The sequence below is a fragment of the Falco peregrinus genome, chromosome Z (assembly GCF_023634155.1).
Source record: "Falco peregrinus isolate bFalPer1 chromosome Z, bFalPer1.pri, whole genome shotgun sequence".
NCBI classification, from domain to species: Eukaryota; Metazoa; Chordata; class Aves; order Falconiformes; family Falconidae; genus Falco; species Falco peregrinus.
In genome coordinates, this window is record NC_073739.1 from 85,672,059 (window position 1) to 85,690,827 (window position 18,769).

The 18,769-nt window shown below is 56.2% G+C and overlaps 2 protein-coding genes across 3 annotated transcripts; one reads left to right on the forward strand and one right to left on the reverse strand.

Moving 5' to 3' along the window:
- The first annotated feature begins 280 nt into the window (after positions 1–280).
- Positions 281–5,335, forward strand: GRP (gastrin releasing peptide). Its single transcript, XM_055790665.1, has 3 exons — positions 281–1,052; positions 1,875–2,125; positions 4,969–5,335. Exons 1-3 carry the CDS (start codon positions 887–889, stop codon positions 5,020–5,022), a joined length of 471 nt encoding a protein of 156 aa, XP_055646640.1. The 5' UTR covers positions 281–886; the 3' UTR covers positions 5,023–5,335.
- Positions 5,336–12,815: 7,480 nt separating this feature from the next.
- RAX (retina and anterior neural fold homeobox) lies at positions 12,816–15,193 on the reverse strand. 2 transcript variants are annotated; one of them, XM_055791655.1, is made up of 3 exons: positions 14,687–15,193; positions 14,339–14,556; positions 12,816–13,657 (listed from the first exon to the last, which is right to left on the reverse strand). In XM_055791655.1, the coding sequence occupies exons 1-3, from the start codon at positions 14,961–14,963 to the stop codon at positions 13,205–13,207; spliced, it is 948 nt and encodes a 315-aa protein (XP_055647630.1). In that variant the 5' UTR covers positions 14,964–15,193; the 3' UTR covers positions 12,816–13,204. The 2 variants fall into 2 exon arrangements, with proteins under 2 accessions (XP_055647630.1, XP_055647629.1); XM_055791654.1 differs by having other exon boundaries at positions 14,327–14,556.
- Positions 15,194–18,769: the final 3,576 nt, after the last annotated feature.

Sequence of the window (18,769 nt, forward strand, 5' to 3'; positions counted from 1 at the left end):
CTCACTTTAGCCGAAACTTCTTTAAACAGCTCCAGCGGCAGCAGCGTGACCGGGCGGCGGCGGGCACCTCCCGGCCCCGGCTCCCAGGGGCGCCCGCCGCCGCCTGGGAAAGGGGCCCGGGGGCGGCCCCGGGCGGGCTGGGCACCGCTGGCAGCACCCGGCCCGGGCGCTCTGAGGCCCCTCGTGGCCGGCCCCGGGCACCGGCACCACCTGCGGCGGCGGGAGGCGAGGGGTGGCCCGGGTGCGGAGCGGAGCCTCTGGTCTCCCAGTGTAATGCCTGGAACGGCCCCGAGGGAGTGTCGGCCGGCCCCTGCCCAGGCTGGAAGCGGCCGCCGCGGGAACCGGCAGGCCCGGCCGCCGGCCCACGCACGCCCCCCGGGGCAGCACGCCGGGCGGGGCCGGGCGGCGCGAAGGGGGCCCCACACCGGCCGGCCGGGAGCAGCGCGGCCCCGGGTGAGCCTGCCCAGCGGATGGCGGCCCGGGGCTCGGCGACGGCGGCCGGGGGCGGTGAACCTGGCTAGGCCCAGCCCGGCGCGGCAGAGCGGAGCGGCGGGGCTGAGCCCCGGGGCAGGCACACCCTCGGCTCCCCCTGCCGCGAGCCCGCCGGGGCGGGGAGGCAGCCAGGGCGGGCCGGGACTGCCGGCAATGGCCCCCGCCCCCACAGGAGGTACGGGCGGCCGGGGGCGGCCGCAGCCCCGGCGCCGTGAGGAGGCGTCAGGCGTGGGAACTCCGCTCGCTCCCGGTCCTGGGTCCGTATAAATGGGGGGCGGCGGCAGCGGCGGCAGCGCTTCGCCCAGACGGAGCCAGAGCCGGCGGCAGCACCGGCGGCAGCACCGGCGGCAGCACCGGCGGCAGCACCGGCGGCAGCACCGGCGGCAACGGCACGATGGGCGGCGGCGGCACGATGGGCGGCGGCGGCCCGCGGCGGCCCGGGGTGCTGCCTCTGCTGGCGCTGGCGCTGCTGGCGGCGCAGGGCGGCGCGGCTCCCCTCCAGCCCGGCGGCTCCCCCGTGCTCCCCAAGATCTACCCCCGCGGCAGCCACTGGGCTGTGGGTAAGTCCGTCCCGCCCGGCAGCGCCCGGCGGCGTGGAGCCAGCGTGGCTGCCGTACCGGAGCGCAGCGCGCTGCCCCGGGCCGGCAGCTCCCGTGCGAGGGCGGGCCGGCCACCGCGGAGAGCCGAGCGCCGGGAGCGGACAGCACTGCCGCGGGGGCCGGCCAGGACGTCGCCGCGCCCTCGCCGCTGCGCCCCTGCGGCCGCTGCGTCTCCCGCCGCCGCCTTTCCGCAAAAGTGCGGGGGGCCAGATCCCAGCCCGAGGGCAGCGGCCCGGGACCCGCCGGCACCCAGGGGCGCAGCCAGCAATCGGCGGCATCCCGGGGCGCCCGGCCTGGGAGAGCGTTCGCCGGCGCTGCCGCTCCCCTGCCCGCAGCAGCCTCCTTCGCCGCCCGAGGCCACCTGCGATCTCCCTCCGATGACAGCAAAGCGCTGGTTAGCAGAAGCGTGTTCCGCTTAGCCCCTAGAAGGGTACTGGAGCGCGGGCTTACGCTAGAGTTCCCGTGCCAAAGCAGGAGAAGTCCAAGTCCTACAGCTTCTCCATCCACTTCTCATTCCAGCAAATCTTGCCAGGTGCCTCTTCCCAGCTCCAGGCAAAATACTGGGTTATTCCTGCCCGTTCTCAGCAGCGTCTTCTCTGACAACATGGCATAAGAGGCAGAGGAAATTAATTGTGTGTGACACTGTGACAACATCTCGTCCCAGTTGCCCTTCCCTTCCCTTCCCATCCCTCCATACTACCAGTCAATAACAACTTTGATGTTTGAACAGCCAAATCGATAGGTCTTTTGGTTAATTTCGTGCCACTGACATTGTTGTTACAGGACATTTAATGGGGAAAAAGAGTGCTGGAGATTTTCCTTATGTTTATGAAGAAGAAAACAAGACACCGTTTTTGGCATTACGTGAAAATATCAAGCAGCTGGAAGACTATCTGCAGTGGGAAGAAATCTCAAAATATTTGCTGCGGCTGCTGGAAGGGAATGAAAATAGAAGTGCTGACTTTTTGAAAGGAGGGCTTCCCTGGTATAACAGGAACACCTGGGAGACAGATGACAATAGCAGTTGGAAAGATGTAAGTAAGATAAAACCCATAAAAAGCCACCATATATCCACATTTCGTTTTACAGTAACATATCAGCTGCTTCTAACTTGTGGGTTGTCCAGAAAGCAGCAGAAATGCATCTCTGGCACTAGCCATTCAGTACAGTAAGACTCTACTTTTGATTACAGATTGTCACTCACAGATTGTATTTTTTAATGAATTTATTTGCTACTGGTTATAACTCAGCAAGCATCGAGCAGATTTTAGTGTCTGTATTCCCTTCAAGTTCCTTGGTCCTTCCATTCTTTTCTTCTTTAGCACTTCATGCTCAGGTGACTGTGGCAACACCAAGTTCTGTACTAACCCAGCAAAACCAAGCTAGCGTGGGACACAGGAGTGACTACAGAGGGCAGGAAGAAGGCAAAGCCTTCTGTATATAAAGCCACATCGTATTGACTCTGTGGCTATTCTGGCTGTCATGTCTGGCTCGCGAGGCACTGCCAGTCAGTGAATAGAGTGGCTGGGTGGGAGAGTTTTTTTTGTTTTCCCAGCTTTGGCTTTGCCTCGTGCAAGTCTCTTCCCCCAGCTAATGGTGCTGGTCACTGCTGGGGTCATTTGTGGTCTTGCAGAATCGGGCTGTGGCTACTGATAAGCTGTAATATGTGCCTAGGAGCCACCTCTCCATCCCTCAAGTCGATGTACTTACTAGCACTATTTCACAAGATAACAAGACTTTGGAACAGATTCACCCCTGTTCTTCTGGAAAATCCTGTAAAATGCACTTGGGAGGGTATCAGTAAGGCTTTACTGAAAGTCACCAGGGTCTAAATGACATAATGGAAATAGCAGAATTTGCTAGGAAACTCCTTTGTCAGGTACAGTAATACCATTATTACTCTGTGTGTGTGTGTGTATATATATATATATGCACACTACTGACATAGCTGCAGAATTCTTTTGGGTGACATTGAAACAGAATAAACAGATTCATGCACACACCTCCTAAAAACATTACTGGAAAGATTTTTTTTTCCTTAGGGTATTCTACTGTAATGTGTTGTAATTTAATATTCCTGGGCTAACTTCAGCCCAGTCTCCTTCCTGAACTGGTGCAGGGATGTCAGTGAATACTTCAGGTTTTGACTTGAATTCAAGTTAAAATGTACCTGTTAAATTAAGCCATGATTTAAGTATCTTACACCACTGGTATGAATGTTGTCCATAGGTTTCTTTCTGGCCATGGCTTTATGATGGTGATTAATACTATCTAAAAAGGAAACCATTTATCTCATCTTCAGCTCTGCCTTGTGCATCTTTGTAATGGAATTTGATAAAGAAATTCCATTATGCTATGTAAACAGGGAAATATTTTGGCTTCTAAAAGTATCTGGTATCTACTTTATCTAATGATTTACTAAATCATACTTTAAAAGGCTGAAAGTTGCCTCTGGTAAGGTGAATCACATCCACATGTGTGTACTTTTACCCTAAATTAATATCCACTTTTTTGTGGTCTGACATTGAACATATATGTGAAATAATGAGATTATTGCCTTAAATATACAGATTTCTCCAATGATTAGTAAAAAAAAAAATAACGATAATAGTTGTTTTTAAGAAAGGAGGCCTTTTTTATAAAGGTGGAATTGTGGTGTTGGTATGAAATTCAGTCATACATGTATACAGTGATACAAGAGCGCAAATGACCTTTGGATTTTGATTCCATAGATTTTTCTGGATGTGAGGGGTTCCATGTTGCACAAACCTTGGTTAGACAACACCCTTGTTTAAGGTGCTGCTGCACCACAGCTAATGAAGGTGTCCGTGTCCAGGAATGGTGAGTGTAGCTATCTGCCCTGGTGGAGGATGGCCAGGTAGAGTAAGCTGACAGCCATGGTGCAATGCATATGAGAACTTTGTACTTGGCATTAGATACTTTTCCAGACATACTGTGCTGGACTTTGAAATAGAACCTGATCCAAGGAGGAATGGGACACCGTATTTACGGTGGGTTACTGTTCCTTGTGAAATGGCCCATTGGACTAAGATATTGAAATGTGACCAACAAAAGGTAAAGCATGAACCCTACTGTCAGTGGATGGAATAGCTGTCCCAAGACCATGTCGCCGTCGAGGCGGCTATAATTAATTCTCATAGGCTGAGTGTGCACTTGCAGAGATGCTAACCATGGAGTCTGTGGCTGTGTGTGTGCAACCCTATGTTCCCATATACTGAACATAAGCGAAGGCAGGCTGTGTTTCAAACTTGAATTTTAAGATCAGAAATCCCCAAAGCTGAAGGCTGCAGAAGTAAATACAGATGCATACTTTGGTCAGGGTCTTGCTTATTAGCTCAAGTTAATTCTGTGCATTACTCCCCACTAGCGCTCATGCTGTGCTGTACGTAATTGTTCCAGGAACTGGACTTAGGGTCATGCACTGAGCTGTTTTCTTCTGTTTTCAGTTAGTACCAGGCAATGGAAGACCTTGCCTGCTCTCTATTCTGTAAATAAATTACAGTTAAAGTAGTTAAAAATCAGAAGGGAAGTCTCTTCTGCAAGTTGGCCTAAGTGTAAAGTGGGGTGTGGGGGGGTGTGGGAGGGGAAGCTTTAAATTGTTTCTGTGGCTTAGCTTTTCAACACTGGTGAGACACTATATAAATAAGAAGGCAGACAGAATGATTTGGGAGAATGGCTTTCCTCCTACTTGGGCAGTTGGGTCTTATGCTAACTAAGACAGATGAGGTCTGTTTTGAAAAGATTATTAGGAATATGTTATGTGAACACACAGAGCAGGTATATATTAGGCTTATTATCTTAGTGAATGACTTTTTTCAGCGCTGGTCTATAAATAACGTTTTTCTCTTTTTATTAGATGATGGACCATCTGCTTCAAGTTGGGAATATGAAAAAGAGCACTCCAAGCTGAAAGGTCGTCTCTAAACTAAATCATGAAGAAACGGAATACTTTCCCTAAGAGACTGCATTTCACAAGCACTTGATTGTATCAGATAATCAACAAGGTCTCTTTTCTGTAGACAAGATTTCCTTTGTGTAAAATACCTAAATATATGTATTCTTGTATGTTTCAGCAGTGACTAAACTCTACTTCACTTTCAAGGTTGCATTTTCTCACTTGAATGGCTTTAATATATATATATAGATAGATAGATACAAAATTGTCATGGAAGGGTCTTCCAATCAATTACATGACTTACCTATCTAATCAGTTCATCTCATAGTTCAAATAGTACTAATAAAAAGGCCGAGTTTATACTTTTTTTCGAGTGAATACAATAGAAATCGGCTGTGCCACAGCTGGTAACAAAGGAAGAACAGAGTGATTCCTTTTCCACCGAAGGTCGCTGGCGGCGTGGGGAGCTGGCGGCCCGCCCGTGGCGGGGCCGTGCCCGCCGGGAGGGGCGGCCCTGGGGCTGCGGAGGCTCGGCCGCACGCCGCCCCCGCCAGCCGTCCGCGGCTCAGTGGCACAGCGTGGCTGCGTGAGACCGGAGAAAGATGCTGCCTCTGGGCGTGACACCGTTTGGGGCTGCGGCCGAGTGGTGCCCCTGGTCGCTGTCCCTCCCCGGCCGGCCGCGCCGTCGGAGGCCCCGGCGAGGAGGGGGAGCCTCTCCCCCATGGCCAGCACTGGCAGCGCAGCGTGAGGGCGGCGGTGAACTGCTGTCCGAGCGCAGCAGGCCTGCGTGGCGGTGACGCTGCCCGACGCTGCTGAGGCCGCCCCTGCGGCACCGCGTCCGGTTCCCGGCGCCCCAGTACAAGAGGGACCTGGACGAGCTGGAGAGGACCCAGCACTGGGCCGGAGGGGCGGTCACGGGGCTGGAGCCCCTCAGCCAGGAGCGGCTGCGGCCGAGCGGGCTGAAGGGGAGCAGACTCGGGAGCCCTGCCGATGTGCACGGGATACCCGAGGGGCGTACAGAGGGCCGGGCCCTTCCCCGCCATACCCGGTGAGGGGGGCGGAGGCAGTGGGCATCCCGGAACTTCAGGGGACCCGTTCTCGCCGTGAAGGTGGCCGGGCACGGGCACAGGCACAGGCTGCCGGGGGCGCGGTGCAGCCTCCGGCCTCGGAGCTGCTCAAACGGCGCTCGGGCACAGCCCCGGGCAGCCGCTCCCGGGCCACCTGCAGGAGCCGGCGCTGAGCGGGGCGCCCCCAGGGCCCCCGACCCCGCCGTCGGGGGAAGGGCACGGAGACGGAACCGCCAGCTGCCCGGCTTCGCTCGGGCGGCCGGAGCCGCCTGCCTCCAGCAGGCGGCGCCCTCGCCACACGGATGGGCGCGCGGGGCGGGCCGGGCGGGGGCGGGGCGGGGCGGTGCTCTGCGGGCTGCCCGGCCAGATCGGTCCCGTCTCGGTGCCTCCGGTGTCGGGGCCGGCCCGACGCTGCGCCCATTTGTTGCGGTTCCCGGCGCGTCCCGCGCGGTGCCGGTGACCCCAGCCGCGGGGGGAGCGGGGCGTCCGGCTGCTTTCCAGGGGCCGCCACGGGCACGGCCGGTTCCAAACTCCATCGCGCGTGTCTTTGCGCGGCCGAGGCGGCAGCGCCTGGCGGGGGGCCGCTGCCCGGTGCGGCCCCGGTGTGTGACGCGTGTTCCCGCGGCCCCCCTCGCGGCGGGTGCCGTGCCGGCGCGCTCCCGGAGCCGCGAGGGGCGGGGGGGGGCGGCCACTTCCCCGCCCCGGCGCGCGCCGCGCAGCCCCGCGGGCCTCGGAACGGTGGCGGGCGCGACGGTGCCGTGGCCGCCGGGCTGCCTGCGCGCCTCAGCGCTGACACCCCGGCTCCCGGGGCAGCGCTCGGTCGTCTCGGCGGACATCCCGGCCTGTGCCGGCCAGAGGGAGCACCCAGCATGTTCGGGTGCTGTCCCGGGCCTTTTAGAACTTAAAAATGCTTCCCCGTTTCAGGGGAACTTAAAAATGCTGTCTTTCTCCCTCTGTCCCCGTTGCCACTTGCCCAAAGGCGATGCAAAGTCTTGCCAGGGGTGCACGTAAGCATGGGGAAGTTTCCTGATGTGGGGTGCCGGTCTGTCCTCCCCCCACCTCCGAGGCCACCGGCCCTCCTGGCAGGCAGGACCTGTGAGAAGGCTTCTCTGCAGCCTGGCTTCTGCCGCCAAGCGATTTGATTTTGGCTCCGTGCGGGGCCAGATTGGGCCAGCAGTGCCTACACACTTTGCCCAGACACCCAGAGGGAACGCTGCTCAGAAAGACACGAGGTAGGAGGAATCCCTAGCAGAGCAGGAGAAGCAGGAAGCAGCCTGCTCTGGGGCAGTGGAGGGCAAACCCTTGAGACCCTAGCACATTACGCACATTAAACAAAGTGGGCTGCAGCTTAGCTAGTGCCAGGTACCCTTGGGGATGCTAGGCCGTCCCTGGAAAGCTTTGGTCACACGTTCCAGCCAACCTTCCCCTGCCCAGCCTTTGCAGGGATAAAGGCAGAGTGGAGGAAGGAGTTGAGCAAAATAAGAGGGGCACCACAAGAACGTGCTTGGGAACCTGGCTTTAGTCTTCATGTGGCCAAGGTCACTGGAGTGAATATGTGTGTGTGTTGTACACCCAAGAAATAAAAGAGAAGAAGCCTGGCACAGAAGACAAAGCACTGTCTGAAGACTTAAGAGATCTTTGTACAGGCTCCAGGTGGGATGCTAAGCACAGGCACCTGCTGTTGTTAGCATCCTTGGCCTCCAGCTATGGAACTGAAAGAACAGGGGGGTCTCTTGCAGAGCTGGTGCCATAAGTGCCAGGCAGGCTTACGATACCCAAAGAGCCCTCAAATGGCACTAGAGCTATGAGGTAACTCAGTTGTGCCATCCCTGTCTGAGCTTGGTTGAATCGTGTTTCTCTGTGCCTCAGTTTCTCTGCATGTAAAATGGGACTCCCCTGTCCCACAGAGGCAGCATAAAATAAACTGGAAGGGTATTTTTTAGGATGTCGTGGGGAAGGGATGAGGAAGCAGCATGTTCATGACCAGTTCATGATAAACTGTGAAGCCATGAACAATAGCAGGTTTTCCTGCCATACAGGCTCTCCTGGTTTTGAGTCATGCTGCAGTCGGTGAGGCCTTTGAGCAAGAACAAGCTGCTGGTGAGCCAGTCTTCCTGAGGAGCCCTTGGTTTAAAAGCATTCCTTAAAACTAGCATCCCCCTTGCTGACAATCTGGATTCACCCAGAGGCCCGCCTTATACTCCCTGCCCCTGCCTCTTCACTGAGATGGAATCAAAGGAGAAAGATCTGACCTACCTGCACTGGTCAGCAGCTGGAACACCACCTATCCTCTTTATTTATTCCAACACTCTCTCCTGTATCAGCAGCCAAAGCTTCAGTTCTTACCTCTTCTTGCCTCCACCCAAATTTCTGCTGCCTCCATTTAAACTCTCTTCTGAATGTTTTGCCTAGCTGACTTTAACTGCATTTCTACACAGAACCAAACATTTCAGAGCTGATTTCACAGTTCTTAGTGGGGCAGAAATGTCATATGACAGAGGGATGACTGCCAAATGTCAGCCAGTTTTCACATCATGCATTGGCAGAACACAGAGATGCTCACAGAGAGGAGAGAAAATACTCATTCTACCAGAAAAACTGGTAATGTTATCAGAGCCACCAGTGTCCTGGTCAAACTAGCTTCTTGCTCTGCTCTCTTTTTGTTTGTTTCATTCCAACATTTTCTTCTGTGGTAGGATTTTTTAAATGGGTACTCTGTGATTGACAAACTGCTGAAGGAAGTTGATAAAGAAGTCCCAAGGTTTATAACCCGTGGCATTGGTGACACAGGAAGATGCTTGACTGCATAGGAGAAAGAACCTGAGTGTCCAGCCCAAAAACACTGTAGCTGAAGGGAAGCCCCTTGAATTAATGCCTGTTGGGAGCTGGACTTCATTATATGTCCCAACAGACTGAACTGATGAAAGGTGTAGCCAGGAGCTTTGAACAGGTAAGTGAGATTTTTCAACAGTAAGTAACTAAATGTTCTTACTTGAAACCCCTGTCAGGTGCAGCTGAGGCAGACAGAAAGAAGATCCTTCAACTCTCCATCTCACCTGCAGACATTGGCATGTCCTCAACAGAGGAGGAGGACAGAATTGCCCTCAATCCCAACAGCTCACAACAGATATTTAAATTGTGACTGAGCTCTCTGTGTTTCCCTCTCACAGGGGCTGTGATCCAAGGTGGCTGACGAGCAAACATGATGGCCAGCCTGCTGCTCCGGGGGGATGACAGCTTCTCCTGACCCCATCCAGCAGGGATTGAGGACCAGGCCTGGACAAAGCACCAGTCTTACTCCACTGGAAAGCAACTGAGCTAAAGTTCACGTCAAAACTCTCCTTGTCTTATGTAGGTCAGGTGTCTTTGCTAGTTTTCTTGAATACTGACAAGATTCTGACCAGGGGTGGGAAGGAAGAAAGGTAAGTTCAACCCAGTGAGACACAAATGGGGAAGGAAGGGAAAGAGGAAGGAGCTCCTTGGCTTCTGACATCAGCTGCCCTCCCCAAGGCCCCTTTGACAATGTGAGAGTCCAGTCTGACCAGTAGCAGACACATCTTGTCTTGCCTCCTGTTCCCGGTGAGGGGTGAGGTTCGTGCCTCCTCAGTAGTTATTTGCCCCATGCTGAGAAGGGAGGTGCAGTACTCCCAGAAGCAGGGATCTGTGCCATGGTAGGCTAGCAAGGATTCCTCGCCATGGAGCAATCCCTCCAAGGAGTCTCTCAGGGCAGCCCTTGCCAACTGCCTCATATCCAGGACACTGAGTGAAAACCAAGGTTTTTTGGGGAAAACTCTTAAGAAGTATTTACAGCTTCACCCGCCAAAGCCTACACACTTCCATAACTACGACCGCTGACAGACCCTGTCCTATGAGTCGACCTCTCCCTCCAAAAGGTGGTGTGCTGTGGTTTGCGAAAGAACATTCACTGTCTGCGACTGTCTCATTGCAAAGGAGTAAATTTCATAGTATTTTCACCGGCAGTCTTTTATCAGTATTCTTCTTCTTAGAACTTCAGATGTTGCAAAGTAGTCAAATATAGGCACTAAATCTGCTATCTTGGTAATACAGTTTAAGCAAAAGAAGAAATAGATCACTCAGAAAAGGCCAGGCTAATAGCCTTAGCAAAGTTAGAGTAAAGAAGTGGTTAAGGATCTAGATGATTTAATCCAGTTTTAAGAAAAGGTTTTACAGTGAGCAATTAGATGCTGTTTAAGGAATTAATCACTAATGGGTCATTAACTCTGACTGCTATTGTACACTTAACAAGCTGAGGCAGGATTATTAGACTCGGCACCCAATTAAGAAGGAGAAGATATTTACAACAAAATGAACAAATGGGCTTTTAAAATGGAATGGGACAATTTGAAAGAAAGTGTAGGAACACAGGAAACTAGACAGGGTACAGGAAAGATACAAGTTTGCATATGCCTCTGTCCCTTTATTTGTTTAGGCACAGACAGGTAAATATTTTTCACTTATGTTTAGCTGCTTAAAATACTTATTTTTAGCAATAAACTCATAGCTTTCCTTGAAAGACATAACTGCACACAGTTCATTCATTACAGGGTTCACATGTACAGTGTATAACAAAAGACCCGCTTTAATGTGTCAGTAAAAGAACAAACACACAAACACCATAGCCTGGCATAACCTTTCTTTTTTTGCTTGCAGGTGTTGGATCAGGTGCTTAATAGAAGTGAAAAGGTTTCTTCAGCTGCTGTTTCTGCTGTCCTGTCACTGTGTTTCTATCTACTGTTAGTTTTTAACTAACTTCGATCTCAAGTAACCAGGCATCAGTGCTAGTTACAGCACTGATCAGAACCCCGGGGTGGTGGTGGTGGTGGTGTCATCTTTCCAATGGCTTTGCAGGATACAGAAGAGCTGGAGAGGGCAGTAGTGTCAAAATGTGGAAAAGCATCACTGGAATCTTGGGGAATTGCCTGTTAATCACGAGCAGTAAGGACAGGTAAAAACTGTTGGGCAACAGTCAGATGTACTCACAGACAGGAGGGTTTTCAGCACCAGAGCCACAGTTGGACTGCAGCCAACAAAGATAAGTGGAGTTGTTCCTGCCCCCAGGGAGGAAGAGTGTGCACAGCCTGTGCCATCGTTTGTTAGTGTGCATGCACTACTGATACCGGCCAGGGTGTGCAGGCACTTCTCAAGCACACCAAAAAACATCCTTCCGTTGTGGCCACTGCCTGGCAAACTCTGCATCCTTGGTAATGCAAACAAAGCTCACCTGTGAAAGGACCACTGGAGTAAGGCCTGAAAACTGAAGTGGGTACTGCTTCTGCTCTCCTCCCCTCACCCCAGCAGCTGACTCAGGTCTCCTTACCAGAAGTTAGCAAAATATCTCCTTGGTCCCGACAGCAACAGCGCTTTCTTTTCTTGACAGCATGGTACTTTCTTTGATGAGGCAGCACCGATCTGTGGGCTGGGAAGACTGGGCACCACCACGGATACACAAACACTGACAGGTCCAGAGCCCAGCAGGAAGGTCCTGCCCACATAGGGCCACATTGCCTTGGAACTTGGCAGGGACCACTCGCTGGGCCTCCCTGGCAACCCCGGGACCAACACAGCTCAGGGAAAGAAGGCCTGGGGCCCTGGTGCAGCATGCACTCCAGTCTGGAGAGGTGGGTTGGATCCGCAGGGAGGCCAGGGAGAGAGGAAAAGGCATTGCAAAATAGAGGGATTCCCATTATCATCTGTAAAAGCAGCTCTCCAGACAATAGACGGGGGCTGCTGTGGAGAAGGCTGTGAAGGGATGTTTAGAAACTGCTGTCTAAGGTTAAAAAGCTCTCTGAAGTGAAGCTGAACAAAGCTGACATACTTGTTTCTGACAGGACTCTTAAAAGATACGCACAGATTGTGAAAATATAATTAGACGCCAGCCTTTGTCTGGCCACAACGAGTGGGAAATGGTGAAAGGAGAGGTCTCCCAGTCTGCATTGAATCATCCCAGGACACAATGAGGGCACTTGTGCATCCTTCTCTCTTCCCTAATGAGAAACGTTAATTGCCACAACCTCCAGAGTGTGTAGAGCACCCCGTGCCCAGTGGAGGAGAAGGGGTGTTTCGTTACAGCTTCTCAGCCCCATTACAGGCAGTAACAGAGATAATGGAAAATAAAGATGCTGCAGTTTTAGTTTCGGCAGCTTGGCAGTGGGCGCTGGGTGGGTGGGAGAATGAGCATGGCCCTGCGCTGTGCCAACCTCGGGGGCTGCACTGGGCAGGATGCACCCAGCAGTTTCCCACTTGCTGCTCCAGCCACACAGCCAGGCAGCCAGCACCCAGTCAGCTACTGCCTGTCTCCCCCTGTTGGCGGCTGGGCTGCGGGGGCATGGGGCCTGGCAGCACCCATGAGTCCCCTTCCCCGAAGAGGCAGCAAGGGCCAGGGGACTGCCGCCAACCCCAGCCTGCTGGGGTGGGGGTGGACAAAGCCCACCAAAACGCAGGGCTGCCCCAGTAGGGCAGCTGTGGGAGTGTTGCGCCCGGCCCGTGGGCTACCAGAGCCCTGGCCCCTCCTTGTCGAGCAGGCAGCCAGAGCCAGGTGCGCTCCCCACCACGGGTCTGCAGGCCCCAGCACTCACAGCCAGTGGGGCAGGGTCCTGCTGCCACAGCAGGAGGGAGGAGGGCCCACCGCCTGGCCTGTCCCACCTCTCTGTGCGTCACAGGCAGCGGAGGGTCTGGCCCAAGCAGCCTGTTCAGGTGCAGAATCACAATGTGCAGCCCTCATGCAGGTCATGCCATTTAATGGTGCAAAAGCAGAAAACCCTCCCTTGGTAACGCAGGCCTCGGTTCCCAGCCACCTTACTTACACAGCTCTTCACCCTACTGCAGCTTTTATTGCAACTAAAGCGTCCAGCCAAGGAGGGAGAGCAAAAGAGACTTTTTTTTTTTTTCCTAAGCTATGATCAGGCCCCTAATTCTGCAGGGCATGTGGAAAAGGGAAGTAAAAGGACCACAAAATACAAAGCAAGTCAAGGTGTGGGGGAAAGGCTGGCGCAAAGGACAGCCCTCCCTTGCCTGGCTGTCTGGAGGAGCCAGAACGGGTCAGGGGCATCCCTTGGCTGTCCCAGGACCGGTCTCCCCCATGGGCTTGTCCCAGGCGCTGAAGAGGGAGTTCAGATTGTCTGCCAGGGTTTGCCGATGGACTGGATGTGCTCCTTGGCCTTCAGCCGTAAGGCGGCAATGCTGGTGTTGCGCGGGTCTGCCTCGTCCAAGGGGAACTTGTCCACAAAGGTGGCCCCACACTGGTAAGGCGGCGGTGGCCCCATTGCCCCCAGAGGTTGCAGCGCATGGGTCACGGCCGGAGAGTTCAGGAAGGGCGGTGGTGTGTAGCTGCCAGGCAGGCTCTGCGGTGAGGCCACAAAGCCGGGCAGGGTCTGCAGGGCCGTGCTGCTGGCCACAGGTGGGCTGAGCCACGTCTCAAGGGGCAGGTTGCTGCTGAGAGGACCCATGGGTGTTGCCTGGGGGGAGCGGTTGAAGGAGAGAATAGGCGAGTCCTGCAGCTTCATGGAGGTCACCTCCAGCTTCTCCTGCCGCCTCCACTTGGCCCGTCTGTTCTGAAACCACACCTGCAAGCACAGCCACATCAGCCAGGCCACAGGGCTGTCCCTGCCGAGGCAGAGGCTCTTCCCAGGGTGAGCAGCACGCAACGGAGCGAGGGAAACGCAAAGGAGCTGCAGGCGCCACCGTGCTGAGCTAGGGCAGCAGGAGGTCCGGCCGCGCTCCCCCACGGCCCGACAGCCCTGCGCTCGGCAGGGAGCTGCGTTGCGGGAAAGCAGCCCAGCAACAGCCCCGCGCCAGAGCCAGCTCGGCTGCCCACAAGCCACCTGCTGGCCTACCGCTAGCTGCTGCCCCGCTGCACCGCGGCTTCAGCTGCCCAGGCCGGGCCGCACCAGGCAAGGGGCAGCGGCGGGCCGGGCGGAGGCCCGACCCCGCGGCCGCTGAACGGAAAACGACCCCGCGCTCACCCTGTCCCGCCGGCCGCCGCGAAGGACAGCGCCATCTCCAGAAGCGGCCGGCGGCGCTGGTGCCGGGCCGGGTACCGGGCCCGCGGGCCGGCGCTGCTCCGACCGCCAGGGCTGCGGGTCCACGCCGGGCCGGGGGTCCCGGCGCCGGAAACGCTGGGCCGCGCCGAGCCCTGTCCAGCCCTGCCCTGCCGTGCCGCGCCGTGCCGGGCTGTGCGGGGCTTCCCGGCGCGGGGCTATGCCGGAGGCCGGCGGGGCGGAGGCGAGCGTTACCTGAACGCGGACCTCGGGGAGGTTGACCTTCATGGCGAGCTCCTCGCGGCTGTACACGTCTGGGTAGTGGGACTTCTCGAAGGCGCGCTCCAGCTCGTGGAGCTGGTACGTGGTGAAGGTGGTGCGGTTCCGTCGGTGCTTCTTCTTGGGCTGCTCCTCGTCCGACGGCTTCCCTTCGCCGCTGCTGCCAGCGGGCAGCTCGGGGCTGGCACTGCCTGGGCAGTACGGCTCTGCGAGGGAAAGACGGGCGGGTCACGGGGAGCGCGATCTCCCCGCCGGGCCCGCCGAGGGCGCGGAGGAGAGGCGCCCGGAGGAGAGGCGCCCACCCACCCCCCGGCGCCTCTCGCCCGCCGCACTCACCTTGGAAGCGCTCGGCGCGGCCCTGGGGCTCGATCGGCGGCGGCTCGACGGGCATCTTGGGCAGGCAGTGTCGGGGACCCCGCCTGTCCGCCTCCTTGGCGCTGCCGGCGCTGCCGTCGGGGGGGAAGGGGCCCAGCAGGCCGTCCTCCTTGGTGAACCCCAGGATGGCCTCGATGCTGTGCAGCCTCGACGGGTTCCCCCCGGGGCTCCGCGCCGCCTGCGCGGACAGCGAGAAGGCGCCCTCGGCCATAGCGAGCGGGGCGCCGGGCGGGTGCATGGGGCGGCCGGCCCGGGGCCCCGGCGCGGCGTTGCGGTCCTAGTCCGGCCCCGGGGCGGCGCGGGCAGCTCTGGCACGGCACCGCCCGGCGGGCTGGCCTCCTTGGGGCGGGGGAGGAGTGCCGGGGGGCGGTGGGCGACGGGGAAGGCGAGGCCCCCGCGCCGCTCCGGCACGGCGGGGGAGGCAAGGCATCCCCAGGGCCCCGCCGGCAGCGCCCGCCACCGCCCCCCCCTCCCCGCGCCGGCCGCCCCCGCCCCGCCGGCCCCGGCCCCGGCCCCAGACGGCGCCGGGCGATGCCATCCGGGGCCCTCGAGGCGGGGCGGGCCGGCCCCCGCTGCTGCCGGGGGCTGGCCCAGGCCGGGCGCCCCGCCGAGTCCCGCAATTGGAGCCCCGGGGCCAGGGCCAGGCCGAGCGCCGTCGGAAACCGCCGTGGGGCCGGCGGCCGCAGGGCGCGGGGGAGCGGTCCGGCCCGGCGGGGGCCGCAGGCCGGGCCGCGCCGGACGGGCCCGGGAGCGGGGGCTCCGCGGAGGGGGAGGGGGCCTGGCCGGCAAGCCAACGGGTGTCCGGGGCAGTGCCCGGGGCCGTGCTGCAGGCTCTCCGCGCCTCCCCGAACCGCCTTCCCTCGGCAGCCCCAGCCGTCGGCCGGCCCTGGCGTTCTTCAGGTGCCGGTGTCACAGGTGATCTTTCCAGAGGTGACAGCCAGGAGGGTGCCGCGGCGCCGCGCGGTGTCACGTGCGGAGGGTGAAGAGCAGGGGGTGGGTAACAGCGCCGGGGCCGTGGTCCCCGGCCGGGCCAGGTGCCAGGCGTCTGGCTGCCCTCGGGCCGGTCCTGCGGCCCGGGGGGCAGCCGGGCTCTGCAGAGCTCTGCGGGAGGGGCTCAGCCTCTCGACCCTCGCAAGTCCGGGGAAGGTGCTGGACATGGTTTCTGAAGGAAGTTGCCCAAGGTGTTGCTATAGGACAGGCCCCGGGAGAAGCGCGGGCCCCGGGACACGATCCTCTACGGGGCAAGCGGGGCTGGGCGGCCAGAGGCAGGGCCAGGCCCCGGGGGGAGCTGCGGGATGCTGCGGGAGGGCAGGCAGCCCCCACCTTGCTGGGGACTTGGCTTGGCGGAGGGCACGGGCTGGCCAGGCAACGGCATTGTGTCCTCTGCCTCCAACTTACTCCTTCCTGCATCAGTATTTTTCCAGCTTTTCTCTTTCTGTCACTTTGTCCCTTTTTATGCTAGCACTTGCCAGTTCCTCTCAGGCACCAGCCGTCCTTCGTCCCAGCTGCCATGGTGAGCACAGCAACATCCAGAGCGGTTTTCAGCCTGCACTAAGCTTTGAAGATGCTTCCGTGTCAAGCCTGTGGAGTCTGTATGTGAATGAAAAACAGCACTGCTGCTGCTTCTTCCAGATATATTAGCTACTCTAATAAAAGGTATGACCTCACCCTCAACAAATCTTCAGTTTTGCTACCCCCCCACACCCCAAGAGGAGATATTTTGTGTAGACTTTTCCAGAGGAATCGCTTCAAAACGAAGATTGGCAGCGCTTGCCCCTGCCAGTGCCTGCGCCTTTATAAAGTTTATGGCCTGATGTCCCAAAGTTAATCCCCTGTAGAAGCGCTCAGTTTTTCCTAGCTCCAGGTGAGGTTTGCTTTCACTGACTGCTTTCGGGCAGGGGCAGGGGCCAGGGGAGCGGGTTGGGGCCTAAAGAACTCAGCCATCCATTGGCAAAGGGGGAAGAGGCTGACAGGAGAGACAAGAAGAGGTTAGTGTGGCTTTTGTGCTCAATATGAAAAGCAAGTCAATACCATTGTAGGGGCATTGGAGGGTACTCAAAGCAATCAGCCAGGGGCCATTGTGTTCCTTTAATCTACATGTGTATTTCCCAAGAACTCTATTAGTGAAGATGAATGAACTGTGCAATGTCCCTAATTTCTTCTAATTTGGAGCTGGGGTTTTACAGCACTCACAACCAGCACAAAACATGCCTGTCCCTCCAGAAGCCCTGGGGAAACTTGGGAATCGTTTCTGCTTGTTGTGGCCAAAAAAATGATAGCAAGGTGAGACACAAGAGCAACAACCCTTTAGCCAGGCTCTGGTCTGGCAGTTGTGCTGTAAAGGACATTGGGTCCTGGCACAGATGCTGCTTTTAGGGCACCTGTCAAAATTGTCAAATGCAGGGACAAGACTCAGATTTTTTGCTGTTATAATCACAATACAAATGTACAGCAAAAAAACTTCCAGCCCTAAAGACAGGTACATAACCCACAAAGTACATGAGGCACACCTTCCTCCCAAATAGAGAAGAACCCTCTTTCCTCGGCAGTAGATTATTACAGTTGTATTTGCTGTACAGAACTGCATCTACCACTATAGCACCCTTCTTGCAGGGGAATGGAGTTGTACAGAGAGGAAGCGACTTCCTTGGTCCCAATCTGCAAAAATCTGAAACAAGCCTACAATCCTGTCGTGGAACAGAGAGCAGCTCTGACTCTTCTGGCTCCAGATGTCTCTTTTTCTCTCCTCCCATGTTTCAGGCACAGACTGTGATGCCCTGACACACACATGAGGCATCGCGCTGCTTTGGGGAGGGGAGGGAAGGCTTAATGGTTCCTCTGATAATTGAGAGACTAACACAGAGGGTTTAGGATGGCAAAGAAAGGTAACTGTCTGAACATTTCCCTTTTGAGTCTAACGTACTGGCTGTTGGCTAAATCCCTCGCTGCCACAGAGACCCTGGGATGTGTGTCATACTAGTATGAAGTCTCAAAAATTGATAGTGTGGTATATCACAGCTTCACAAAGACCGTTTACCTTTGGAAATTTGCAGGGGCACTCAGGATCAATATTCAGTATCTGATGAAAAAAGTGGGATTTCTTACCTGCCTTTCAAAAAGCTACCCCCTCTTCCAGCACCTTTTTTAGGTTTTTTGCAATGTATTATTAGAACAATCACTGCTGAACTTGAATTTGGAAGGTAGCAAAAATTCTCAAGATTGACAATCTCTAAAGTGCAGCTGCGTGCTATAACCCCCTTCCTGTGCATGCCCAGTGAAGACTACATGGAATAGTTTTGATCCTGTTTGTGCTGTTGAGACATACGTATGGGATGTGGCTTTACACAATGAAATCAGCAGCATAAAATGCCACAGATTCTTGCTTCCTTTCCTCCTGTCTTTTCTTTATGTCAAGCTGAAATAATTACTGCCTTGCAGAGCAGACATTTGAAGCTGAAGTCACTCTGCAGGTGGGACATTGCTTTCCAGAGCAGTGATGTGCAGCAGGGAGTGCCTCCCAGAAAGATAAACAGGACTTTCAAGGTCAGACGGCAAATCGAAGGGGTCGGGGGGTGGGGGGGGTGGGGGTGGGGGGGTCAGGGGTGGGGGAGTGCGTCAAGGGGAAGGGGGAGTACTCACTCAAGGGAAACAAGGGGAAGAGGGAGTACTCACTCAGCAGGAACCTGTACCATACTGCAGTTTGCATGCTCTGTATCATCCAGCAGATGTTGTTAAAACCCAGAAAAACTGGCTTTGCTTTTTTTTTTCTCCCAAGAAGTTCTTAAGCATGCAGTTTAAGAACTCTGAAAGCTTCATGTATGAGGAAGCTGCTGCTGTACCTTGACAGTCACCTCGTGCTTTTTTTCTGGTGAGAATTTTCTTTATCCACCCCTTGGAGAGCAGTTGTGTTTTCTCCATCACTTACAGGGTGCTCTGTGGCATGCAGGAATCACAGAGAAAGCACTGAGCAGCCCCCGGTGCAGTGCAGTGCCTGAGCCGCTGTGGAGCTGGGGTGCTGTGAGTGTGGGACCAGCTGTGGGTGCT

Coding starts and splice junctions, on each gene's coding strand:
- GRP (XM_055790665.1), top strand. CDS start 887: ATGGGCGGCGGCGGCACGATGGGCGGCGGCGGCCCGCGGCGGCCCGGG. Junction 1,053..1,874: donor CGGCAGCCACTGGGCTGTGG/GTAAGTCCGTCC, acceptor TTGTTGTTACAG/GACATTTAATGGGGAAAAAG. Junction 2,126..4,968: donor ACAATAGCAGTTGGAAAGAT/GTAAGTAAGATA, acceptor TCTTTTTATTAG/ATGATGGACCATCTGCTTCA.
- RAX (XM_055791654.1), bottom strand. CDS start 14,963: ATGCACCCGCCCGGCGCCCCGCTCGCTATGGCCGAGGGCGCCTTCTCG. Junction 14,557..14,686: donor CCGCGCCGAGCGCTTCCAAG/GTGAGTGCGGCG, acceptor TTTCCCTCGCAG/AGCCGTACTGCCCAGGCAGT. Junction 13,658..14,326: donor TCCCCGAGGTCCGCGTTCAG/GTAACGCTCGCC, acceptor CTGTGCTTGCAG/GTGTGGTTTCAGAACAGACG.